Genomic DNA, 21971 nt, shown 5'->3' on the forward strand with positions numbered 1-21971 from the left:
GACATTTGTGAGGGAGGATGACATATTAGCACGTCTAGCAGAATGCTGTATGAGTCAATATCTGGACATGTGAAACTGCTCATCCCTATAACACCGAAAAACCTCAAATTTATTACTGATCACTTTATAAACATTTCAAGTATGCTGCATAGTACTTTGAGGAAAGTGACTGCCATACATAAAATTAAGGCTGATTCCCTAAAGGTATGGACAAAAAGCCAAAACGTCATGGTTTATAAGCAGCCAAAGACTGACTATAAACAGTTAACACCAGTATCTGGTTAATTCAGGCAAATGGGCATGTGTGTTAGGTTTCCAACTTTGCTTAAGGGGGCTGGTCTAATAAAGAAAACTGCTTTTAAATAGGAGCACTTTAAGAAAATACTAAAATAAAAATCCTTTGGATAGAAGTCTTTGTAAAACCACTATATAAGCTGAAATTCTAAATCTCATTTAAGTATACATACATACATATATGTGAATACACTAACATATGTACACCTTACAGGTATCCAAATTTCACTTACAATGTTGTACAACTGTGTATCTTTGCCTTGTATGTTTGAACCTGATTACGTATCTTAAGCACAATACTGTACCTCTCTGGAAGCTAAGAATGTGGACAATGGTGTTAAGACAGAGATAAGCCAGTTGTAAATTTCTAGCCATTAACAATTCTGACCTGTTGAATTCCTGCAAGGTACAAGGCATTATGCAATGTACTGAACGTGTACAAGGTCTGCACACAAACACACTTCCAGGGAAACTGAAGTTTTAAGAAACAAGAGAGTTGTCAATTTGAAAACCAGCATTGATCATTTTCTCAACAGAATTTCCAAAAATTAAGACTGTCAACTAAAACACCCACACCTCTGCCAAACATGGAAAATAATACAATACAGAAGTCTTTTCCATAGAAGACACATGTAAGAGAACATTCATAATCAAGCCGTAGGGACTGAAGCAGCGAGATGAACAATGAGGCAGTCACAGAGCATCTATGAGCTACTGCACTGGTAGTGGTTTATAAAAAATACTATCTATACTAAAATTTTAAGAGCTAGCAATATATTTAGCATATTTTTGCCTTTTCCTTTTTGCTGAATATAAAATTTTGCCCTAAATTTACTAAATGTTCTACACCCTGAGGAATAGTAACAGACTAATAAAAGAAATGCGAGGTTAGCTTTGTGGACCACATTACTGTCCAGAAAGCACAAACCATATATAGCTAATATTCTTGGAAGCACAAGATTTCATCAGCAGAGTAAGCTACTGCTCTCTCTCTCTTTTTTTTTTTCCTTCTTTTTCCTTCTCTTTAAGAGTTTGGTTTTCTAGTGTTAACATGGCCTGGTAAGAATACAACAGTCAAAATTGGGAGCCTGAGGTCCCCACACCCCAGATCCACAACTGACACAATTGTTTTCTGTCTCCAATATGAACACAGCCTATTGCTGTCCTTAAGGAATACATCATTCAACTGTTCTCTGAAAAGCACTTTGGAATCTTAAGCTATATATTTTAATAAATTACAATTAACAGTTATTTGCTATCTGGAAATATGAAATTCCTATCCTTCCTCACCTCACATCCAAATACATAAAATGCCACATTTTCTGTTTCATCTCAGTATTTACTTCTTTTCCACCAATATTTGAAAAGATTAAGGTTCCATTCACCACCCCGCCCCCTCAACTATCTTACATAGATCTGAATTTGGGAAGGAATTCGTAAAAGTCCTTAAAATGAGGCAAAAGATTCATTTAGGACAACCATATGGCATTTCTTTTAGGACAGAGTGCCACTGTTTTCCTGTAAACATGGGCTGCACAGGTTTCATGCTGATCTTTAATTATGAATATGTCATCCTCTAAATGCTATGCCTCCAATCCCAAAAGTGAGTTGTCACTGGGAAAGAACTAATTCTTCTTGGTAGGATGCTTAAAAATGATAACGAAATACAAACCAAAACATCCTTCCTGCTCATATCAGTAACACACTAAAGGATAAATATTACATGGGACCATGCCTAGCAACTGGAATAAATGAGTCACAATCAACTGTTTAATAAAATTTTCATTCTTTGTTCTCTACCTAAACGTTAGACTTAAATATAATTTTGCTCCCCCAAAAAGTAAGAAAGGCACTCAAATGAACACGGTATGTATAGTTATTTTTTTAAAAGACACTGTGTGATGGTAAATAGAGTTCTCAGGGCAGATTTTTCCTGCTCATTGCCTTCATGGCACTGAATTTGCGTAAGCTTTCCTGTGCCTCCACGCACTTCTCCTTTATAAAGGAGCACATTACAGAGGACACCCAAGCATAGGGAGGCGCCAGCACAGAAGGTGCTAGGGTTTGCACAGTTCTACTTGAGAAATTTATTTAGAAGACAAAAGGTGCAGTTGTTACAATGCTGTTCAAATTTTCTAGCATACTTTAAATATTTTAAAGTTTTAAAATATAATTTTCTAGTAACAAAATAGCTGTAAGCTTACAAAAGCTTTCTGGAAAAAAAAGTGTTTTCTTCCTTTGATAAACTAAATATTTAGTATCTTCTGTAATACAGGGGAACTAAGGTAGAAATTAGATTGTTGCATAGCAAGTGGTAGTTGCATTCCTAAATTATATTTAGCCCTCATGTCGGAAACCATCTTGTGCTATTAAGAGAAAAATACTAGACTGACAATTTGTTCTCAACAATATTAGAAGCTTTTACACACATACATGTATATGTCTCAGCATATGAGCATGAATTCACTTGACCTGACACAAAATCTACTACCACATACACTTTCCTACAAAACGCCACAGAAGAATCCAAGAACTTTTGTTTGCACTTCTTGAGTCACATAAGCCCTTATGTGAAGAGTTAGTGGCTTTGAGTGACATCATGTATATTTAACCTGATAAATAATGGAGCCTTTAATTTAAATTAGAATCGTACCATAGGAATAAGAAGTATGACTTAAAAGTCTAGGCCCAGAGTTCTCAAAGAGGTAATAAAATGCTAAAACCTAGAAAAGAAAAAAGGGACACTAATAGGTATCAAATCCTGAAGTTTAAAAAAATGACTCACACAGGTTTAAGGAGTTTCTAAAAGGTCCACAGTTCAAGTTGGGGAGGGGAAAAGGAGAAGCATAAGATGACTGCTCATGCACAGACACAGATCAATAAGTCTTTGAAATCAGAGTTTCCTCAGATACCCCAAGAGTGGCTCTGGCTCTACTGGCAAGATCTGTCCTCTAACATCATAAGTGAACAGAAAGTAGTGCTTTTAATGTGAATGGTCTTCACTAGTTCTATGAATGTTTAATATATATTAAAGTACAGTTAACTGATATTATACAGCTGCATTTCCTGGCTGGGATTTAACAAGTGTAAACAAGGTAATTTAACTAAGGAAAAAAAATCTAAATTAACTTTCTATATGCAATAGCTCTCCCTAAGTATCATGAAGGCAGAATATGTTATTCATTCACAATCCATTGCTCTATTCCGTCAATTTGTCAATCATAACTCACTCTTATCCATCACTCATGATCAATCTTTTGTGTCTTTAGTTAATCATTCATCAATTTAATAAATATTTAACAAGTCCTCACAATGTGCAAGACACACAGAATCTGGTAACACCACTTTACCAAAATAGGCCCACCAAAAAAAAAAAAAAAAAGTCAGGTGGGGGGGGCTGGTGGTAGAGTTATTTACAGATCTTATTGCTTTTTTGCTTGTTATTAGTATTCTTGATCCACAGGATGGCCTACTATTCTTCCAGTGAAAGCTGGAGTAAATGTGTGTCAATCTAAATCATCTTTTCCTTTAAAAAAGGAGTATAACATATTCATAGAAAAACAGGTGAAGACCACCAAGTCCCTAAAAATAGACACATCCTTTCCACTGCATGACCTCATTCAGTCCAAGAGATATTATCATGCCACAGCTAGTGAGTTTAGATGTCAACCATTTAGGAAAAAAACCACAACCATATAGAGTGATACAAGGCTTTTCTGTGAATGAACACCTGAAAAATGCAAATTTTAGAATAAAGGAGCACACAAAAGTCATATACAAGCAGTATCCTTTGGATATTTGTATTTTTACTCCCTACTTAAAACTTTATTAGGAAGACAGCAGACCGAGATATATTAAAAGGACTGCATGGCTTCAGGCAGAGGTTGGTTAAGAGACTTAAAACATATGAAGATAGTTAACACCAAAGAAGGGCAAGAGACTCTGTGGAAGGTATAAAAAAGAGTGGAGCATTATAAAATTTAGCTGATGTTCCACAGGGTATCGCATATACTCATATCCCAACACTCTCACGTCAAAGCATAAGAAGCCCTATTACTTGGGATACTTAAAATAATGCTTAGGAAAAAAGGTGAGTGAGGCCAGAATTTGGCAACACATATTGGTGGAATGGGCTGAATCTTCCATGTCATCTCTGTGTAGTCTAGTCGGCCCTCCAAGTCCTGCAGGTGCTAAAAATCATAAATTAATGGTTTTATCCAGAGGTCCAGGTAGACCTTGAGGTATTTGATTCAAAATATGCTCTGTACACAAAGGGTCATAGAATTATGCTCATAATGCCAACCATTTTCTCACCTAAATTCTCTAAAAGCTACAAAAAGGTAATTTTTTGCCATAAGAGAGAAGAGCAGCTTCTGTCTACAAGGATCAGTCTAGACAATTTTTTGGTGTTCTTATGTCTCACTCGATAGTTCGCCATTCCACAAAATCATGATGCACAAGTACAGGATCTATTCTTTTCCCTTAAGGCAATGCTCCTCACTCAAGTCCTGAGTCTCCATAATAGTGAGACAAATGCAGGGACAGGCAGACCTCTCCCTGTCTCCCCACCCTACAGGTGATCCAGCATATAAAACAGAGAACAGGCAAAGCATAGTGATCACACTTGTTCCTGCTACTATTACATTTCATACACACGTAGGACAACAGACAGCGTCCATTATTAGGGGAACTTTTAGAAGGAGTGGAAGTTCATATTCATATTTCGTGTGTATATGTGTGTAACGGGATATGGAATTAACTGCAAACAAACAGGAGAATATCTTTAGTACATATCCCTGAAATAAGACAGATTAAAAAAGATACATTAAAAGTGAAGATGACAAAAAAAAAATACAAGGGATTGGGAAAATAAAGAGAAAGGTGTGTGGAAAGAAGAAATGCAGAGCATTTATGAGGGGGAACTATATTAAAAAGTTAGACATTACCTGGCCCTTTCCCTACACTTGTCTCATCGACCTGAAAAATCCAGTCCTTGTCACTGAAAAGATAAGATACAGCTATAAGGTGGATACTTTGGTACCTCAATCCTGTTAAGGTTAATATAGATGTTTTTCAGTTGTTTTATTTTTTTAAATAAAGACTGAAGAAATAACCTTCAAAACTATCCTTTCCCCCAGCTTTTGCCAGTAAACTTTTAATAATCACTTGATAAAAAGTTTATAGTTTATCCAGTGTATCCTCAATAACTTAAATTTTTTAAAAGGAAGATTTTTAATGGCTACATTTCTATCCTTAAGTCTCCCATTTTTCATCATGAATTTGGAAGGAAAATAAGTAGTAATAACTAAAAATGGCATTCTAGGCTTTTTTTTTGAAAATGACTTTCATAAGGGTTGACTTGAGTGTTTTTGGCATATGCCAAATTTGAGGTAAAAACAATCTATCAAAGCTAGTAATAAAAATAATTTTCCACTACAATTACATAAACTCTTAAAATTACTTTTTTTAAATAACCATTTTTAAAATGGATAACATTGGAAGCATGTGTTTCATATAAATCTCAATATTCTGACTTTGGTTATGTCGGTCTTTGACTTGAGTAGAACATGCTAGAGAAAGAGAAATGGTTTGTATTTTCACATATCTATCCATCTGGCCACCTGAATCTCAAAATGACAATTAGATTGAGTAATTTTGCATTTGTATTGTTCTTAAGCTGAACTACAACATAAATTTTTAATTAAAAAAAATTAGCCTATGCAGCAATTGCACTGAGGTGGGTAGAGGTGTGTGTGAACCAATTTGGAGAACCAAACGAGAAAAGCCTCAAGTATAGAAATATAAAGGATCAGAAGTTAAAAAGAAAAAATTAAGACTCACTGTTTAGCAGGAAGGAACTACACAATTATTTTATCCCCAAAGGAATGCCAGTTCTTAACAAAATAAATAAAATGAAAGATTTACTATAGATTTCTAACCTAAAGATGAAGAACATAAAGCTAGCCAATAATAGCAAATGGTCCATGCAACTATGTAAATAAGGAAAAGCAATATTGCACTAAAAGGGGAACCTTGTAGGACTACTCCACCTCTTTCACTGGCTCAATGTAACCAGCCATTTTCTGTATGCGTTGGCAAATCTGGCCTGCTCTACGTTCCGGCAGGTGGACAATACTTGATCGATGAACCTGTGCTCCATTTCCAGGCCTAAGGAGTCTGGAGCTGGCGTCCGCTTCAGGCGTTTGGTTTCCTGGGAATATCCCTGCTTGCTAGAGTCACTAAGTCCATCCACTTCCATTGCCTGAGACGTGTGGGAGCCTGCTGGGATGAGGTGCAAGTCACTCAAAGTCCCCCCAGGGCTGTCTGCAGGTGACAACTGTGTCATGCTGTGAGGAAACCTACTATTTAAGTGATGCTGAAGGTAGAAGACATGCCGCCTATGAAAGAGGAGGGGGAGGAAGAGAATAGAGAAAGAAAAATCACAAAGTTAAGCTTTTCAGAAAAAGCAAAAACGTAAACTGATAATTTCAAAATATACAGTATTCAGTTCACTGCCTCCTTTGTAACCTAGAGCTATCTGAGAGAAGAAGGAAGAAGAACACTTAAGATGAGTCTCTGGGTATCTGGACAGAGTGTTACAAACCCAGATTACTAGTTTGCTTATGAGAAAGAATACTACCTCAAAGGTTTTTAAAAAACGTTGACTAAGATGATGACAATCTCTTGGAGTTGTTACTTTTGTAACTACAATATGAAACTAGAAATAGGTCTTAGCCCAATCTTTGCTATAAATTAAAATATACAACAAAACTAAAAATTAACTTTCGTAAGAACAGAACTGCTGTGGTTGGTCTTATTATCTAGAAAACCTCTGAACTTTCGCCTAAACCTATCACTATAGTCTCACTAAACATCCACATGCAGTAGGGATGTGCTGGGCTCTAAGAAAACGCTGCTGAAAGACACAGTTCTCCTGCCCTTAGAATCATCTGGAGTTATTTGTCACAAACGAAGATCCATGTGCTTAGCCTCCAAAAACTATGACTCACTGGGGTGCACATCCACTGCACAAAATAAGGTAAACTACACAGAAACTAGGTTCTTATATCTCATCCATCATATTAGCAACTCTAAGCCCTTAAAAAAGAATTCTATTCACATTCCCAGCTTATTCTGGAGTAGACAAGGGAGCATATAACATATCCATTTTACAAAAGATAAAACTTAAAGGACAGATAAGCTGCTTAAGGGCACTGAATCAGTAGAAAACTGGCTTATGTAATATACTGGTCATCCCAACTATCTCTTCTTCCCACTCAAAACTCCAATTAATCTTTAAATGAACAAAGAAAGTTTCTGTTTTAAAAAATCCATCTCTCAAACAAATAAAATTTTCAATATTTTCTGAGCCTTACTATTGTGTCTAAATACCAAAACAATATGCAAGTCAAGATCTTTCTCTCCTAAAAATGTGGAATAAGAGCATCTTGTTTTTAAGAGACAAAGAAAATTCTGTATTTATGAAGGCGCCAAAGAGGGGAGATTGTTTTCCATCTTCTAATAATATCTTCCAAATATATTTACACTGGAAAAAGGGAACAATTAATTTAAAAATATACAAATATTAAAAATGCCTATCTACTGCCTAGCACAGCTAAGTCTTTTGTCTACAAAGAGAATCTTATGACCTCAAGTAAAATCTGTATATATAACACCAAAGATGTCTCCAACTAAATGATAATCCAAAATAAAACAATCAGGGGGCTCCCACATCTGGATTTCATTTCAACATGAAAATTACTGTGAAAATATACTGGAAACTTAAGTTATGAGGTTGCTAACCCTCTTTCACTCCTTCCTAACAATACTGATCCACTCTCAAAGTACATTTTACTTTAAAAAAAACAAAGTGTCAAAAGATTATACTCAACATAAGTTAATTTGTAGGCCATCATGGTGGGAAGAACAAAAGCTTAACTATTCTGAGTCTAATCAATGGTCTCAACCCTGACTGTATATCAAATTTATCTGTTAGGGTTTTTTTATCTAAAAAAATATGGCAGCACTCCACCCCAGATATGCTAAATATCAGGATCTCCAAGGAGGTAGTCCAGAAGCTTTTTAGTTTGGAAGTAACACACATTATTCCGTTGTGCAGTCAATGATGAAGACTATCATCTTGAGTCATTGGCAAAAATCTACATGAGGAACCTCCTATTGATGATGACCATGAGGAGGAGGATATGGTAACACAAACTCCTCTGAACCACACAGGCAAAGCTCCACAATCAGATTACCACATTTACCCAAGTAGGCAGGAGTCAGGTGTAAGACCTTCTGCAGCTCTAAGGACATAAACAGTTTAAGGCTGGAAACAGATCTTCCCTTCTCTTACCTATGACACCAAAGGGTTTCATGGCCTGGGTATGAATCAATAAGATCAGTGCTGAATTCAACTTCTTCTTCTAGAAGATGGGGAAGATTTATTCTTGATTCCTCTGCTGAAGCCACTGCTTCTTCATCTTTTGGAAGAACTATGGCTGGCTCACTTCTCAAAGGATTTTGTTCCAATATAGAACCGTCTGTCATGGTTTGGCTAATCAAAGACTTTAATAAAAACTGGCGGTAGTGAAATCCACTGTGGTCTGAAACGTGCATGGATGCCCAGTGTTTAGTAGAAGATAGTTCATCAAGAAGAATCTTGTAGGAAGAAAAAAGGGAAGTGAAATGAAGAATTGCCAAAGGTTTTACTTTCTCCATTAATGCTTTGGATTTCTCTTTGATTCATTCTCTGTTTTGACAATACCATTCCTACCCATATTGTGTATACAACATCCAACACAGTGCTGTCACTTAGTGGTAGTTCAGTAAATACTAGTTTTCCCTTTCCTTTATAAAGCAATGGCTTTTTTTTTTTTAATGAAACAGAGCTTAAGGACCTTTCCCTGGACCTTGATCAATCACATTCTGAATGGCACATATGTAGAAAAGCCAAATTCTAAAATAATGATAAACATTAGGGTGCTCACTTTCAAGCAATGTTTACGTTGAAGGGAAAATATAAATTCAGGAGGTCAGTTTGATGGAAACCTTCCACATTTAATGAATTTGTACTATATCTAACTTACAATTTGTTCAACAAGAGACTCAATGTAATTATTTCTCCTTTATTGTAAGTGTCAGTAGGGCAGAGACCATGTCTGTTTTGTTCACTACCTAATTCTAAAGGCTTAGTACAAAAACATGATGCGTGAATAACAGAAATTTTCAAAGACTCATGACTTTCACTATTTCTCTCATACTTAAAATCAATGATAAATGGCTTTTTTAAGTAGGTAAGACAAAATTCAGCAGTGAATTATTTAAATCTTTGTACTATCAATCTCACAAACTAAAGAATTTCAAATGGAATGATAAAAAGAAAAGCAGTATTCATAAAAAAAAATTGTTTGGCAGTGTTTTGGACAGGTAGTCAATGCAAATGGGTTTTGATTAGGAAAAGGTGTATCCAACGGCCTACCAGGTTCCATCAGAGGATTTTCAGACCAGCTAAGGAATAAAGACATATACTAGTCAACAGTGAACAATATAGACCACACAACGCCAAAAGTTGCTTTCACCCACTCAAAGGTTCCAGACAAATGCCTTCTCCTTAACCAAGGTCCGTCTCCACTCCTCATGGTCCGTTATCTTCCCTAGGAGAAGCCTTTCCCTCTTCTGAACCTCCACAGTCCTCGTGTATTCTACCATATATACTATAAAATTTTCTGTACATCTTTTTATCCCCACTAAATTCTGTAAGTTCTTTGAAATACTTATTCCTAAATAATGTTTCCATCACCCTATATATATATAAGTATTTTATGGATCAATGAATGAATGTTCAATTTAATAAATAAAGTGAATAGTACAGAGGGATTAGATAACTCCAAGCCAGGATGGCTGAGTTATATCGTGAAATGTTTTAAAAAGCTCCTTTAAATTCTAATGAATTAGTTCATAGCCACATAAATTTATTTCAGAGGCTACTGCTGGTGGGTCTCTGAGAAATGGAAAACAAAAGACTCCTTATTTGAGTCAAAAGGTAAGCAAAATAGCACCAGATAAACTTCTACCTGAAAAAAACAAAACAAAAACAAAAACTACTCTTAAGGGTTTTTCTGAAGAATTACATTTTTGAGGAATTAACCTGCAGGACATTCAGGCTATAATATAGCAGCTTTTAAATTCTGGTACAGCTTCTTAATATGCATTGAAAAGAATACAAAACTTGTTTAAAAGGAATTTATATAACGTGAAAAATCTTTAGATTATTTCTTACTGCATATTTCTACATATAAAAAATAAAATTTATTGTAATTTTGACTCAAAAAACCCCCGCATATACATTAAAGGTTTTCAACAAAACTAACTTAATTCCTTTAAATTTTTTTCTGAGACTAACAGAAAAATTCACTATATTCTTTTCCCTAATATGTAAGATGTACACTAAACTAGAGAAGAAACTTTTAACAGGAATTTGAGGGCATTTTCTTACTAGATAAAAAAACTATAGACAATGATTTTTTTAAAAAAAGACAGCAATTACTTTTAAGTGACCTTAAAGATACTGCATAAAAATATGGCTTAAATATAAGGCACTGACAGAGTAAATGACCTTTATATGATATACCTTAAATATCATTATTCTCTTCCAACATTCCATATAAAAAATGAATAAATGAATAAATAAGTTATAAGAAAACTATAGAAGCAGGGCTATGAAACAGATAACAGGTTTAAAATGAAAGACTACTGAAAATCCTTGTTCTTATATACATATGCCCTGAGTCCTATAAATTTTTTAATATAACGTTTGGTTTTTTCTTCTGACTATAAAAGTGATACAAAATGATCATTATAGAGGAATGTAAAAATGTAGACCATAAAGAAGAAAAAAAAATCACTCATTATCCTATTAGCCAGCATACAATCAGTCTTTCAGCTTTTCTATGTATGCGTGTGCACAGTTTATTTAACACAAATTTGGGATACTCTTTTATATTGAAATCTTATTCCACTTAAATTATAAATATATTCTCATGTCACTATTACACTACAACATAATTTTTAACTTCTGCATAACATTTCACCCTAAAAATGATCACAATTTAACCATTCTCTTTTTGTTTCCACCTTGTGTAAGAAACACTCTTCTGTACATATATAAATTTACGTGCATATCCTATTTTTTATTTAGAAGAAATTTCTAGAAGTATACTTACTAGAACAGTGAGAAAAACTTTGTAAAGTTCTTGATATATACTGTTAAAGTGCCCTCCAGAAAGGCTGTACAATTTATATTTCTATTGGAAATATACCTTAATGTCTGTTTCCTAAATTCCTCACCAATACTTTAATCTTCACTAATTTATTAAGTGGAAAATCATGTTTAATTTGCATTTCCTTAATTATTGCTAAGGCTAAATAATTTTTCCTATTCACTTTTCCTTCCTCTATTTCTTTTACAAATTGCCTGTATTGCCTAATACAGCTCTTTTATGAATTGCTTAACTTACTCTTTGTGATAGCAATTACTGTTCTTATGGGTTTGTAAGAGATCTTTATATATTAAAGGTATTAAGTCTGCATTGTAAATATTTTTCTTAATATACTACTGCAATTGATTTTTTAAGTATTTTTTCTTCAGGTATGTTTTATTTCATTTAGAGTTCAGTTTCGTATATGAGATTAAAATCTAACAATTAGATTAAAATTGTTAATCTTAGTTAACAATAGTTAACTTAGTTAAAAATAGTTGCGATCTAAAAATAGAATAAAATCTAACAATTCTAAAAAGTCAATCTTATCAGCATCACAAACCAAACAAAGGATATGTGAAATGACATATTCATAATGCATGAAATTTGTAAATATCATGCATTGGGATTTGTTTCTGGGCTTTATATACTCTTCCATTATTGTGTCTATTTTTGAGCCAGTACCACAGTTTTAATTACTCTATTTCTATAAACATTTAAATATATGGTTATACACAATGTTTCTCATTTTTCTTTTTTCAACAATTTCCAGCTTTCCTTGCAGCTTTATTATTTAGGATCAATTTTTGAAGTTGAAAAATAAATTCTGATTTTTAGTACAGGTCACAGAGTTACATAGTCATCACTGTTGTCTAATTCCAGTATATTTTCCTTTTTTTATAATTGAAGTAGAGTTGATTTACAATATTAATTTCAGGTGTACAACATAGAGATTCAACATTTTTATAGATCATACTCCATTTAAAGTTATTATAAAATAGTGGCTGTATTTCCCTGGGCTGCACGGTATATCTTTGTAGCTTATTCACTTTATACATAGTAGTTTGTACCTCCTAATCGCCTACTCCTAACTTGCCCCTCCCCCCTTCTCTCTCCCCACTGGCAACCATAGTTTGTTCTCTGTATCTATGAGTATGTTTCTGTTAAATTCATTCGATTGTTTCATTTTTTTAGATTACACATATAAGTGATAACATAGCATCTTTCTGTCTGACTTATTTCATTAAGCATAATACCCTCTAAGTCCATCCATGTTGTTGCAAATGGCAGGATTTTATTACTTTTCATGGCTGAGTAATACTCCACTGTGTGCATGCATGTGTGTGTGTCTATACACACATATACCACATCTTCTTTATCCATTCATCTATTGATGGACACTTAGGTTGTTTTCATATCTTGGCTATTATAAATAATGCTGCTATGAACATTGGGGTACATGCATCTTTTCAAATTAGTGTTTTTGTTTTCTTCATATACATACTGAAGAGTGGAATTGCTGGACTGTATGGTAGTTCTAGTTTTAATTTTCTGAGGAATCTCAATACTGTTTTCCATTGTGTCTGCACCAATTTACATTCTCACTAACAGTGGACTAGGGTAATTTGTAGACTTTTTGATGATAGCCATTCTGAGAGGTGTGAGGTGATATCTCACTGTGGTTTTGACTTGCCATTTCTCTGATGATTATACTTTCAAAACCTTTTTGTCACCTCCAAAACAACCCTTATTCCCATCTCCTCCAGTCTCTAGCACCCCTAATCTGCTCTGCTGACTCTGAATATCTCATATAAATGGAATACTACTTTCAACCAGCATGATGTTTTCAAGGTTCATCCATGTTATAGTATCCAGCAGAACTTCATTCCTTGTTCAATGGCTGAAAACTCCTCCATTGTATGGATATATCACATTTTGTTTTTCCATTCCTCAGATACTAGACATTTGGGGTACTACTATTTTTGGCTATTGTGAATAATGCTATGAACATTCTCATACAAGCTTTGGTATAAATGTATCTTTTCAATTCTTTTGTATATATGCTTAGCAATGGAACTGCAGGGTCATACACAGTGTTTCTATGTTTAATTTTTTGAGGAAATGTCACACAGTTTTCCCCAGTGGCGGCACCATTTCATATTCCTACCAGCAATGTATAAGGGTTCCAATTTCTCTACATCCTTGTCAACACTTGTTATAGTCTGTCTTTTTAACTTTGTCATTCTAGTTCTGTGAAATGATATCTCAGTGTGGTTTTGATTTACATTTCCCCAGTGGCTAATGATGTTGAACATCTTTTTATGTCTTTATTGGCCATGTGTATATCTTTTTTGGAAAAATGATCCTATGTGCTTTTTCACGTGACACACCATATCAACTTCTAATTAGATAATATAGTAAACTTTGTTCAACTGTGATTGTTTCCTTCTATCCCACCCTCAAAAGTGAGACTAGTTTAAAATTTACTTAAATATATGTCCACTGGAACACATAAACATCACAGGGAACAAAAAGTAGAAAATTAAAACTTCGTATAATTCCACCCTCTAGCACTATTAAACATTCTTTATTCTCTAACCCTTTTTTCTGAATAGAAAATTAACACATGCTTATAGAAAATACAAGAAAATATGTCAATAACAGCATTGTGTACGTGTGTGTACGTGTGTATAAATATCTGTTGAGCACTCATAAGATGCTGGGCCCTGTTCTAAGCACATTAAATATCATTCAATGCTAATAACGTATTAAAAACTACATTAGACCTATCTCCTATTTATTTAGTTTTATATCCTTAACCTATTGTGAACATTTTTATTTAAAATAATCTTCCAAAATATAACTTCTAGTAGCAACAAAATATTCCACTTTGTGATGGGCTGTAATGCAGCAATCCCTTGTTATTGGAGGATTAGACTGTTTCCAGTTTTTCACTATTATAAACAGTATTTTCATATATCAACCTTCCATATTTAATATACTAGCCAGTGTTTATTGATCACTAGTAAGGGCACTTGTGATACCAACTTTAGGTGGATTCTCCCATTTAATTTACATCACTTGATGAGGTAGGAATTATCATCCCCAATTTACAAATGAGGAAACTGAAGGTTAGAGAGGCTAAGAAAACTTTTCAGGGCCACACAGCAAACTGGTGGTAAAGTCAGGATTCAAGTTATGTCTGTATGACCACTGAGTGGAGTCTTTAATCACTAAATCATACTGCATCTCCCATTTTTCCTTCAGGATGAATTCCTAGAAGCAGAACTCCTAGGTTAGAGATAACACATTTTAGGGGGAAAGTCTGGTAAACGCTGCCATATTGCCCTTTGGTAAGATTATACCAATCCCTAGAGTGCTTGTCTTCATACCCTTATCAATGCTGGATATCAGCACTTTAAAAAATCATTTTCAATTTTCTAAGTAAAAAAATACCAGTTCATTTTATATGCATTTTTAAGCTGCTCTAGATAACTGGTACTTTTGCGATAACTTCCTCTAACAGACAAAGCATAGTAGGACATGATCTCCTAGGTGGGCCCAATGGCTTACAAAAACAGAAAAGGGGATTTTGTAAATTCAGCACTCTTCACTAAGAGTGAGAGACACTGGGTGAGGGTGGTGACAGAAAGGGTGCCGAGACTCCAATTGGCAGGGCAGGGCAGGCTGACGTGTATAAGCCTAGCATGGGCCATGGCAGCTGAGTCAACACATCACTAATGAGTTGTCATCTTTAACATCGGATGGTCTCAAGTAACTGGGAATATCACCTTGGCCTCGTGTTTCCGATTTATGGGACTGCCACTTTAAAAGGTCCAGCCCAAGGCAGGAAAGGTTCTAAAGATCTCTCAGCACACCTGGACTCTGCCTTTATCCTCAGCCTTTCCCTTATCCTTCCCCACCTCCCACAGGCTACCAAGTTGTGGAGCTGAGATGACTGGCTCTAAAGCACTCCATACCCCCACAACCCACCAGGTACCATGTATTCATTCCTCCGAATTCCTGACAGAGCATCATCCCTCTCTCTAGCAGCTGTTTCCAATGAGTCCAGTTGGGATAAGGAGCCATTTCAGTGCTCCCACCGTACCCTGAGATTCCCTCAGTTTCTGCAAATGTCACACTGCTTTGTAATTGTTGGTACCTGTTTCTTCAACTGGATTTTCAATTTGTTGAGAGCAATCTGTTTGTCTTTAGGCTACACCCAGCGTACAGGCTAGTATCTGGGAATGATAGGGTTTCAGTATTTCTTCATGAATGAATTGCACTGAGTTGACCAAGCAAACTGGTAGCCAAGTTGCACCTAAACGTTCAATCTATGGGCAACAGAGAAAGGAACTAAAATTTAGTGAGTCCAATACTTCATACACATTAACACAAGTAATTCTCACAATAATCCACTGAGGCAGGCAGCAGAGCCCTTATTTCATAGATGAAAACATTAAAGCCTTACTTTCCACACATAGCTAGCAGGGCCAGAATCTGAACCCAGGTCAATGTGATTCTGTCTTTTCTCTTTCCACTCCATTACGTGGCCTCCCTTCCTGAAGCATGAAGCCACATAAATGGGAGGGAGGGGATGCTCTTTCAGAACTGTTGGCTTAAAATCCCTCAGAGATGAAAACTCTGTTTATTCTGGAAGTATCTCTGACTAGGAAACAGAGAGAGGAAAGGGAACCTGAAGAGAGATGTGGGAAGGAGGAGGTGGTGAATGAAAATTAGAGAGTGCTTCTCCATTAATCTGAAAGCATCACATGAGGCATTTTGATCCCCTGAAATTGTCTCAAGCCTGGGAAGCTTTTAGAAGAGTACTCTAGATTCTTTGGCACTGATACCTCATGAAGTGAAGAAAAAAAATAGAGAAGCTGTAGTATGTAAAAAGAAGGGCAAGGATACCTGGTTCTCACTCTGATGAATAATAAATGACACAACTGTGGCTAAGTCTAAGCCATTAAAATTCTCAGGAAACTTCCATCTCCTCATTTCTAAACTAAAAGGATTAGGTTGTGATAGCTCCCAACCTGACTCTGCATCCAAATAACCCTCTGAGCCTGTGAAAAATACTGATCTCTAAATCCTACCCTCATTTTGATTCAGTAGGCCTGGCGTGGGACTTAGGAATCCTCAGATAATTTATAGACTCAGCCAAGTTTGGGAACACCTGGGTGGGATCGTCTCCCTCCCCTGGAGAGGAGACTGTGAACAGCCAGCCAGCCGATTTAGCACATGAAGTCACATAACCAAACCATATACCAAGAAAGAACAATTTCAGTTCTATAAGGTTTAATAATCTCTTCCTCTTTCAGGACAAAATGAATTATACTCAGTCTTATTGTTTAAACCTGCTCTGTTCTACCAACGCACTAGCCTAAGAGTGCCAAAACCATGCTGGTGAGAAATGAAAGCTTTTTTTAAATTTGCCAGGGTTTCCCTGGGGGTATCAGCTGTTACAATCCTCTCCAGACTACTGGGCCATTAGTTTTTCTACTTTTTGCCTTTAAAGCTCCTCTGAGAAGGAACTACTATACTACCAGAAGATTTAAAAGGCAGACAGGGACACACAGTAACAGCCCTACCTTGATGTCTAGCTTGGCCAGGTGCTGTAAAACCCAGATGCGATGTGACCAGGCATTGTAGTTGCTTGGGTATCTCCCTGCTGCTTCACCACAGACCTCCATCTCTTCTCGTATTAGTTGCTGTGTCCTTTCTGCAGGAATTATTCCCAAGTTTCCTTTGGTCACAAAGGAAGGCAAGGAGGATCCCTGAATTAGCTGTTGTAGCACCCATCGCCTGATAAGGTAACATGTTGGAAAGAAATGAGGAAAGAAAATAAAACAGAGAGGAAAACAACCGAGTTTTCTTTGTTCTTAGTTTAACTGCCATTCACAGTCAATGCAAAATAATACCTATTAGTCCAGTTTTCTTTTTTGAGGGGGAGAGGGGATTGTTTTGTTTTTGTGTTTTTTAAAGACATAATTTTCACAGCCTGGACGGTGGGGGGCGGGTAGGAGAGAAAGGACAAAGATAAAAAAGAGAAAGATTTCTAAAATGTTAAAATTAATTTGTCAAAAAGAAAATGTCACTAGTTCCAAAATGACAACTCCAAAACTCTATTCGGCTAAGAAATGTGAAGGCACTGGTCTGTCCGTGTGTGTGTTTGGGGCTGGCGGGGAGGGAGGATATTATTTTATAGCTCATAAATACTGCAAGTGAAGCATGGTTCACATCTTTAATTATATATGCATGCCTCGCCCTAAGTATATTTGTTTGCAAACAAGAAGCTGCATTAAGACAACTTTCATGAAGCAAAATGTCTATATTATAGCGTAGAATCTGGAAAGAAACAAATACAATACAATTAGTTAAACCATCAAGGAGGTTTTAAAATATCTTTATCCACAGATGTTCCCCCTGTCTATTTAAGATTTTCATTAGCATACATGTAAATGAAAAGCACTAAAAAAGTGTTCTCTAACCACTTAGTTTTTAGTTTTCACAAATATATCCTTGTACGAAAGCATTCTTTTTAGACTGAACATTTCCAACCCAAAGGTAGAGGAAACTGAGTAAGAAATCTCATGTCATTTTCAAATAACAAAAGTTATTTTTAATAACCAAAACTTGCTTTATGAAATATCAGGCAAGCCAATAAATTGATGGATACATATTTAGTAATTCCCTTCCCCTGCCACCACCCCTTTCCTAACCTCTATACACAAAATCATATCCCTCTCAGAAGTCTGCTATCCCAATTTCCAGTAAGGGAGAAAATACAACTAACAGTATCATTCGGAAGTAGACCTTCAATGCCAGCCAAAGACAAGATTACAGCTAAGATACCCTGAACTGACTTTAAGATCCTAAAAATGCTCAGGATTTAAGAAAAGTTGTAAGTGGCTTAATAAACTGAGAACAGATTTCTTCAGAGAGTCTCCCCACTGACCCCAACCGATAAGCCCACACCATCTCATTTCAGTCAAAACAGAGTAGTTACACGGGATCCAAGAGAAAGATGCTTCCAGACAGCCAGGATTTTGAATAGAGTTCTTATGTGCACTTTGGCTCCCTGCCTCAGGCCTTTAACCCAAAAATATTCTTTGCATTTATGGTCTTGGCAACTTTAGCTCAGCCTACACACTATTCACCTCAGCTGCCCTTATTTGGTTAATTTTAATAACCACAACCATCACCACCACCATCCCTCTTTACCAGGAACACATCTGAATGAATTAAACCCAAGTTTAATAAAACTCAAGTTGCTCACTATAGATGAACATCTAAATGCCATTTCTATGATGGCTTCAGATAGTTTATAATTATAGCTAAAACCTACTGAGTATTTAATATATACCAGGCACTGTAACAGTTTACAAGCATTATCTCATGTAAACTCAACTGTTAACTCTGAGATAAATTTAATTATTATTTGCATTTTACAAATGAGAAAACTAAAGCTTGAAGAAGTTAAATAATTTCCAAAGATCACATAGGTAGCAAGTAATGGCATCTAGAATTAAATGTAGATAATTTGACTTTAGAATTCATACTCTGAACCAGTATGTGACCCTGCTTCACATTCAGTGTTTTTCATTTTGAATCCTAAGAAAGAAGCCTATGGTGTAAATTAACCACACCTGTGAATCCATGTTTCTGGACTCTTTGGAAACTTAGTTAAGGCCAGTTTCCCCAGATGTAAGTCCTTAATTGGATTTAAAGTGCCAGAGAGGATCAGCTCTTTTCTGTAAAAGAAAAACAGAAAGAACCATTACTTTATCCTTCTGTACAAACATACTGCATGACTATTAATATAACCTCACTGTGAAGCAAATTTCCAAGAATTAAAAAAACCCATAAAACTCTTACGTCACACACAGTAATTAAGAATGTAGTCTCATAATCTTGAAACAACAAATTAAAAACAGGAACATAAGCTCTGAAATCAACAGTGGAACTTCAGTTAACTATTTGGTAGAAGGCAAATGAGTTTTTTGGTTTGTATTGCTTCCAAAACTTACGAGGCCTCACATCAGTATCCATACAACAAATCCAGTACTAGTTAAGAATTGCTCTAGCTTCTTAAGTAGGACTTGATATGGTCCAGTGCATTCCAAAAACACACATACAACAACAAATACAACAGACTGAGATGTAAGGGGGAAAAAAATCATTCAACTGCTACCCTAACAAAATTACTATTTCTATTTTTGGATTTTCCCTTCTACCTTTCCTCATATGCACACATATTTTAACATATAATTTTATATTCCGCTCTTTTACCTTAAGAATTACCCCATGATTCTATATTATCTTTAAAATGAACATTTTAAATGGTCAGATAGTTTTCATTCAGTAGCTATCCTGTAATTTAACAACCCTTCTCCCCTATAGTTAGACATTTTAGGTTGTTTCCAAGTTTTTGGTATCCTAAAAGAATTCTGAAACAAAGAGCTTTGTGCTTGTAACCTCTTTTGTTTGCAATATTAATTAGGGTAAGTCTCCAAAAGATGATTATCAGGCGAAGTACCTGGATGGCTGATACACTAGACCATTCCTTTTTGAAATATAAACAGAAGTTACAGGGATATGAGGTTTTGTTGTTTTATAACTGTTCAAAGCTTCAGCATAATTATGAAGAATGTCATGCAAGAGATCTCCACCTATTTCTCAGGTAAATATAATTTAGGTTTAGATTTAACTTCTCAGGAAAGCTTTTGATAATAAGTTCTGATATCAGTGACTATATTCCCAATTTTCTATTTATCTATTGTTTTATAATAAAATCAGCTCATTTGCTAGTAATTATTAAACTTAAAATGTCTTTTGTGTGGTAGGGCTGATCATGCAACTCATTTTAGAAAAGTTAATCTCAACAAAACCAGAGCCCAGCTCATGCATCTTACCTACATAGATGGATTTAGTTCCTAAATACCACAATACATTTTCTTTCCAACAGCAATGCACTATTTCTAAATTTTTATTTGATAAGGAAAGTATTTTCCTTATCAAATAAAAATACTAAATAGTGATAATAAATACTTGCATTTTATAATCAATTTTATTTAGTTCAGTGACTGCACTCAGTAAAATAATTTGAAGTGATATCAAGGTTTATGGTTGCTTTAAAAAATGATGTCTTCACTATTTTTGTTTCAATGTTCAGGAAATCTATGTCATTAAAAGAATATTTTAATGCAACAGCCAATTACTTTTGCAGTTCTAGATTCTTTTTCTTCTGCAATCAGTAACATTTTGTTCATACAATAAGTCAGGATATCTGTAGAGTAAAAGAAGGCAAAATATTGCTCTATGTAATTTAAACTACTTTGCAGAGCAGTGTTTCTCAAAGTTGGGTCCCTAACTGCAACATCATCATCATCATTTGGAACTTGTGAGAAATACAGATTCTTAAGCCTCACCCCAGACCCACTGAATCAAAAACCCCAGTGGGGCAAAGCAATGTGTTTTAACAAGCCCTCCAGGGCACACTGGTGTTTAAAAATCACTACTGTAAAGAATTTATTGTATTAAGCCAAACTTCCATTCACTAAATTTAAAACCTCTCCTTATTTCCAACCACCTTCCTTTGTTCCCATATATGTCTAGACATAATGGGAAATAAAATTTTCTTCAGAAAAGAGGAAGTCACCTATAACTGTATCTTTACAAAGTTTCTTAAATTAGGGGCACTTTTAATTTTTTTAATTTTGAACAACAAAGTAGTATTTGTGAAGACATCTTAGCCTAAAACAACCTCAATTAATGGTACACATGTATGCTTAAAAAGATCACCTGATAGAATCATAAAAAAAGGAAGCAAAACTTTACTGTCAATTTAATAAACTCCCGGGGGGTAGGACCGAACACTGTAGGATCTTGCTATAAACCAGTTTTTAAAAGATCACTTGAAAAAGAAATATGGTAAGTGGTTAAGTTATGGCTATCCGTAAGCTAGAGATCCAATCAAGAAAACCACCTGCTTTAATTTATTCAAGTAAGAATCTAGCCTGAGATAAAATTTCCAGTCACACATGGTTTCAAAAAGTGTTGTATCTGAAACAACGTAAATGTGAGTAAACAAGATGTGCTCTGGAAAACTGTGCTAGATAACTGAAAACACTTCTCCTAATGACAAAGTCAGTGATGTCAATAAGCCTTGTGAGGATTTGAATTAAATTGTCTAATAAAATGTGAGTAGGAAAATGAAGAATTTATAAATTATTTCATGTAACAAGTTATTTTAAAGGTGTGTAACTAAACTGAAAAATTAAATATCCTAAGAAACTTGCTTATTTCATGTACAAACCTTACAGTTTACATACATCATGATATTAGCCTAAAAAAATCTTTTTTTTTTTGACTCTTATTAAAGAAATGGAGTATTGTCTCAAATTTGAGGTG

The 21971-nt window shown here is 35.2% G+C and overlaps 1 protein-coding gene across 3 annotated transcripts in view; it reads right to left on the reverse strand.

Annotated features, from left to right (window-relative positions):
- Positions 1-4069: 4069 nt before the first annotated feature.
- Positions 4070-21971, reverse strand: part of PTAR1 (protein prenyltransferase alpha subunit repeat containing 1) — a 40899-nt gene continuing 22997 nt past the window's right edge. The window contains exons 4-8 of one of the 3 annotated variants that reach the window (XM_072959575.1): positions 19208-19312; positions 17150-17363; positions 8651-8955; positions 6345-6692; positions 4070-4475 (exon numbers count right to left, since the gene is read on the reverse strand). In XM_072959575.1, coding sequence (XP_072815676.1) covers positions 6350-6692; positions 8651-8955; positions 17150-17363; positions 19208-19312 — 967 coding nt within the window. In that variant the 3' untranslated portion in view covers positions 4070-4475; positions 6345-6349. Of the gene's footprint in view, positions 6693-8650; positions 8956-15717; positions 15890-17149; positions 17364-19207; positions 19313-21971 lie in introns of those variants that run through there. The other 2 variants (XM_015243664.3, XM_072959576.1) reach the window with 2 other exon arrangements.

This window comes from Vicugna pacos, chromosome 4, assembly GCF_048564905.1.
Source record: "Vicugna pacos chromosome 4, VicPac4, whole genome shotgun sequence".
Lineage (NCBI taxonomy): Eukaryota > Metazoa > Chordata > Mammalia > Artiodactyla > Camelidae > Vicugna > Vicugna pacos.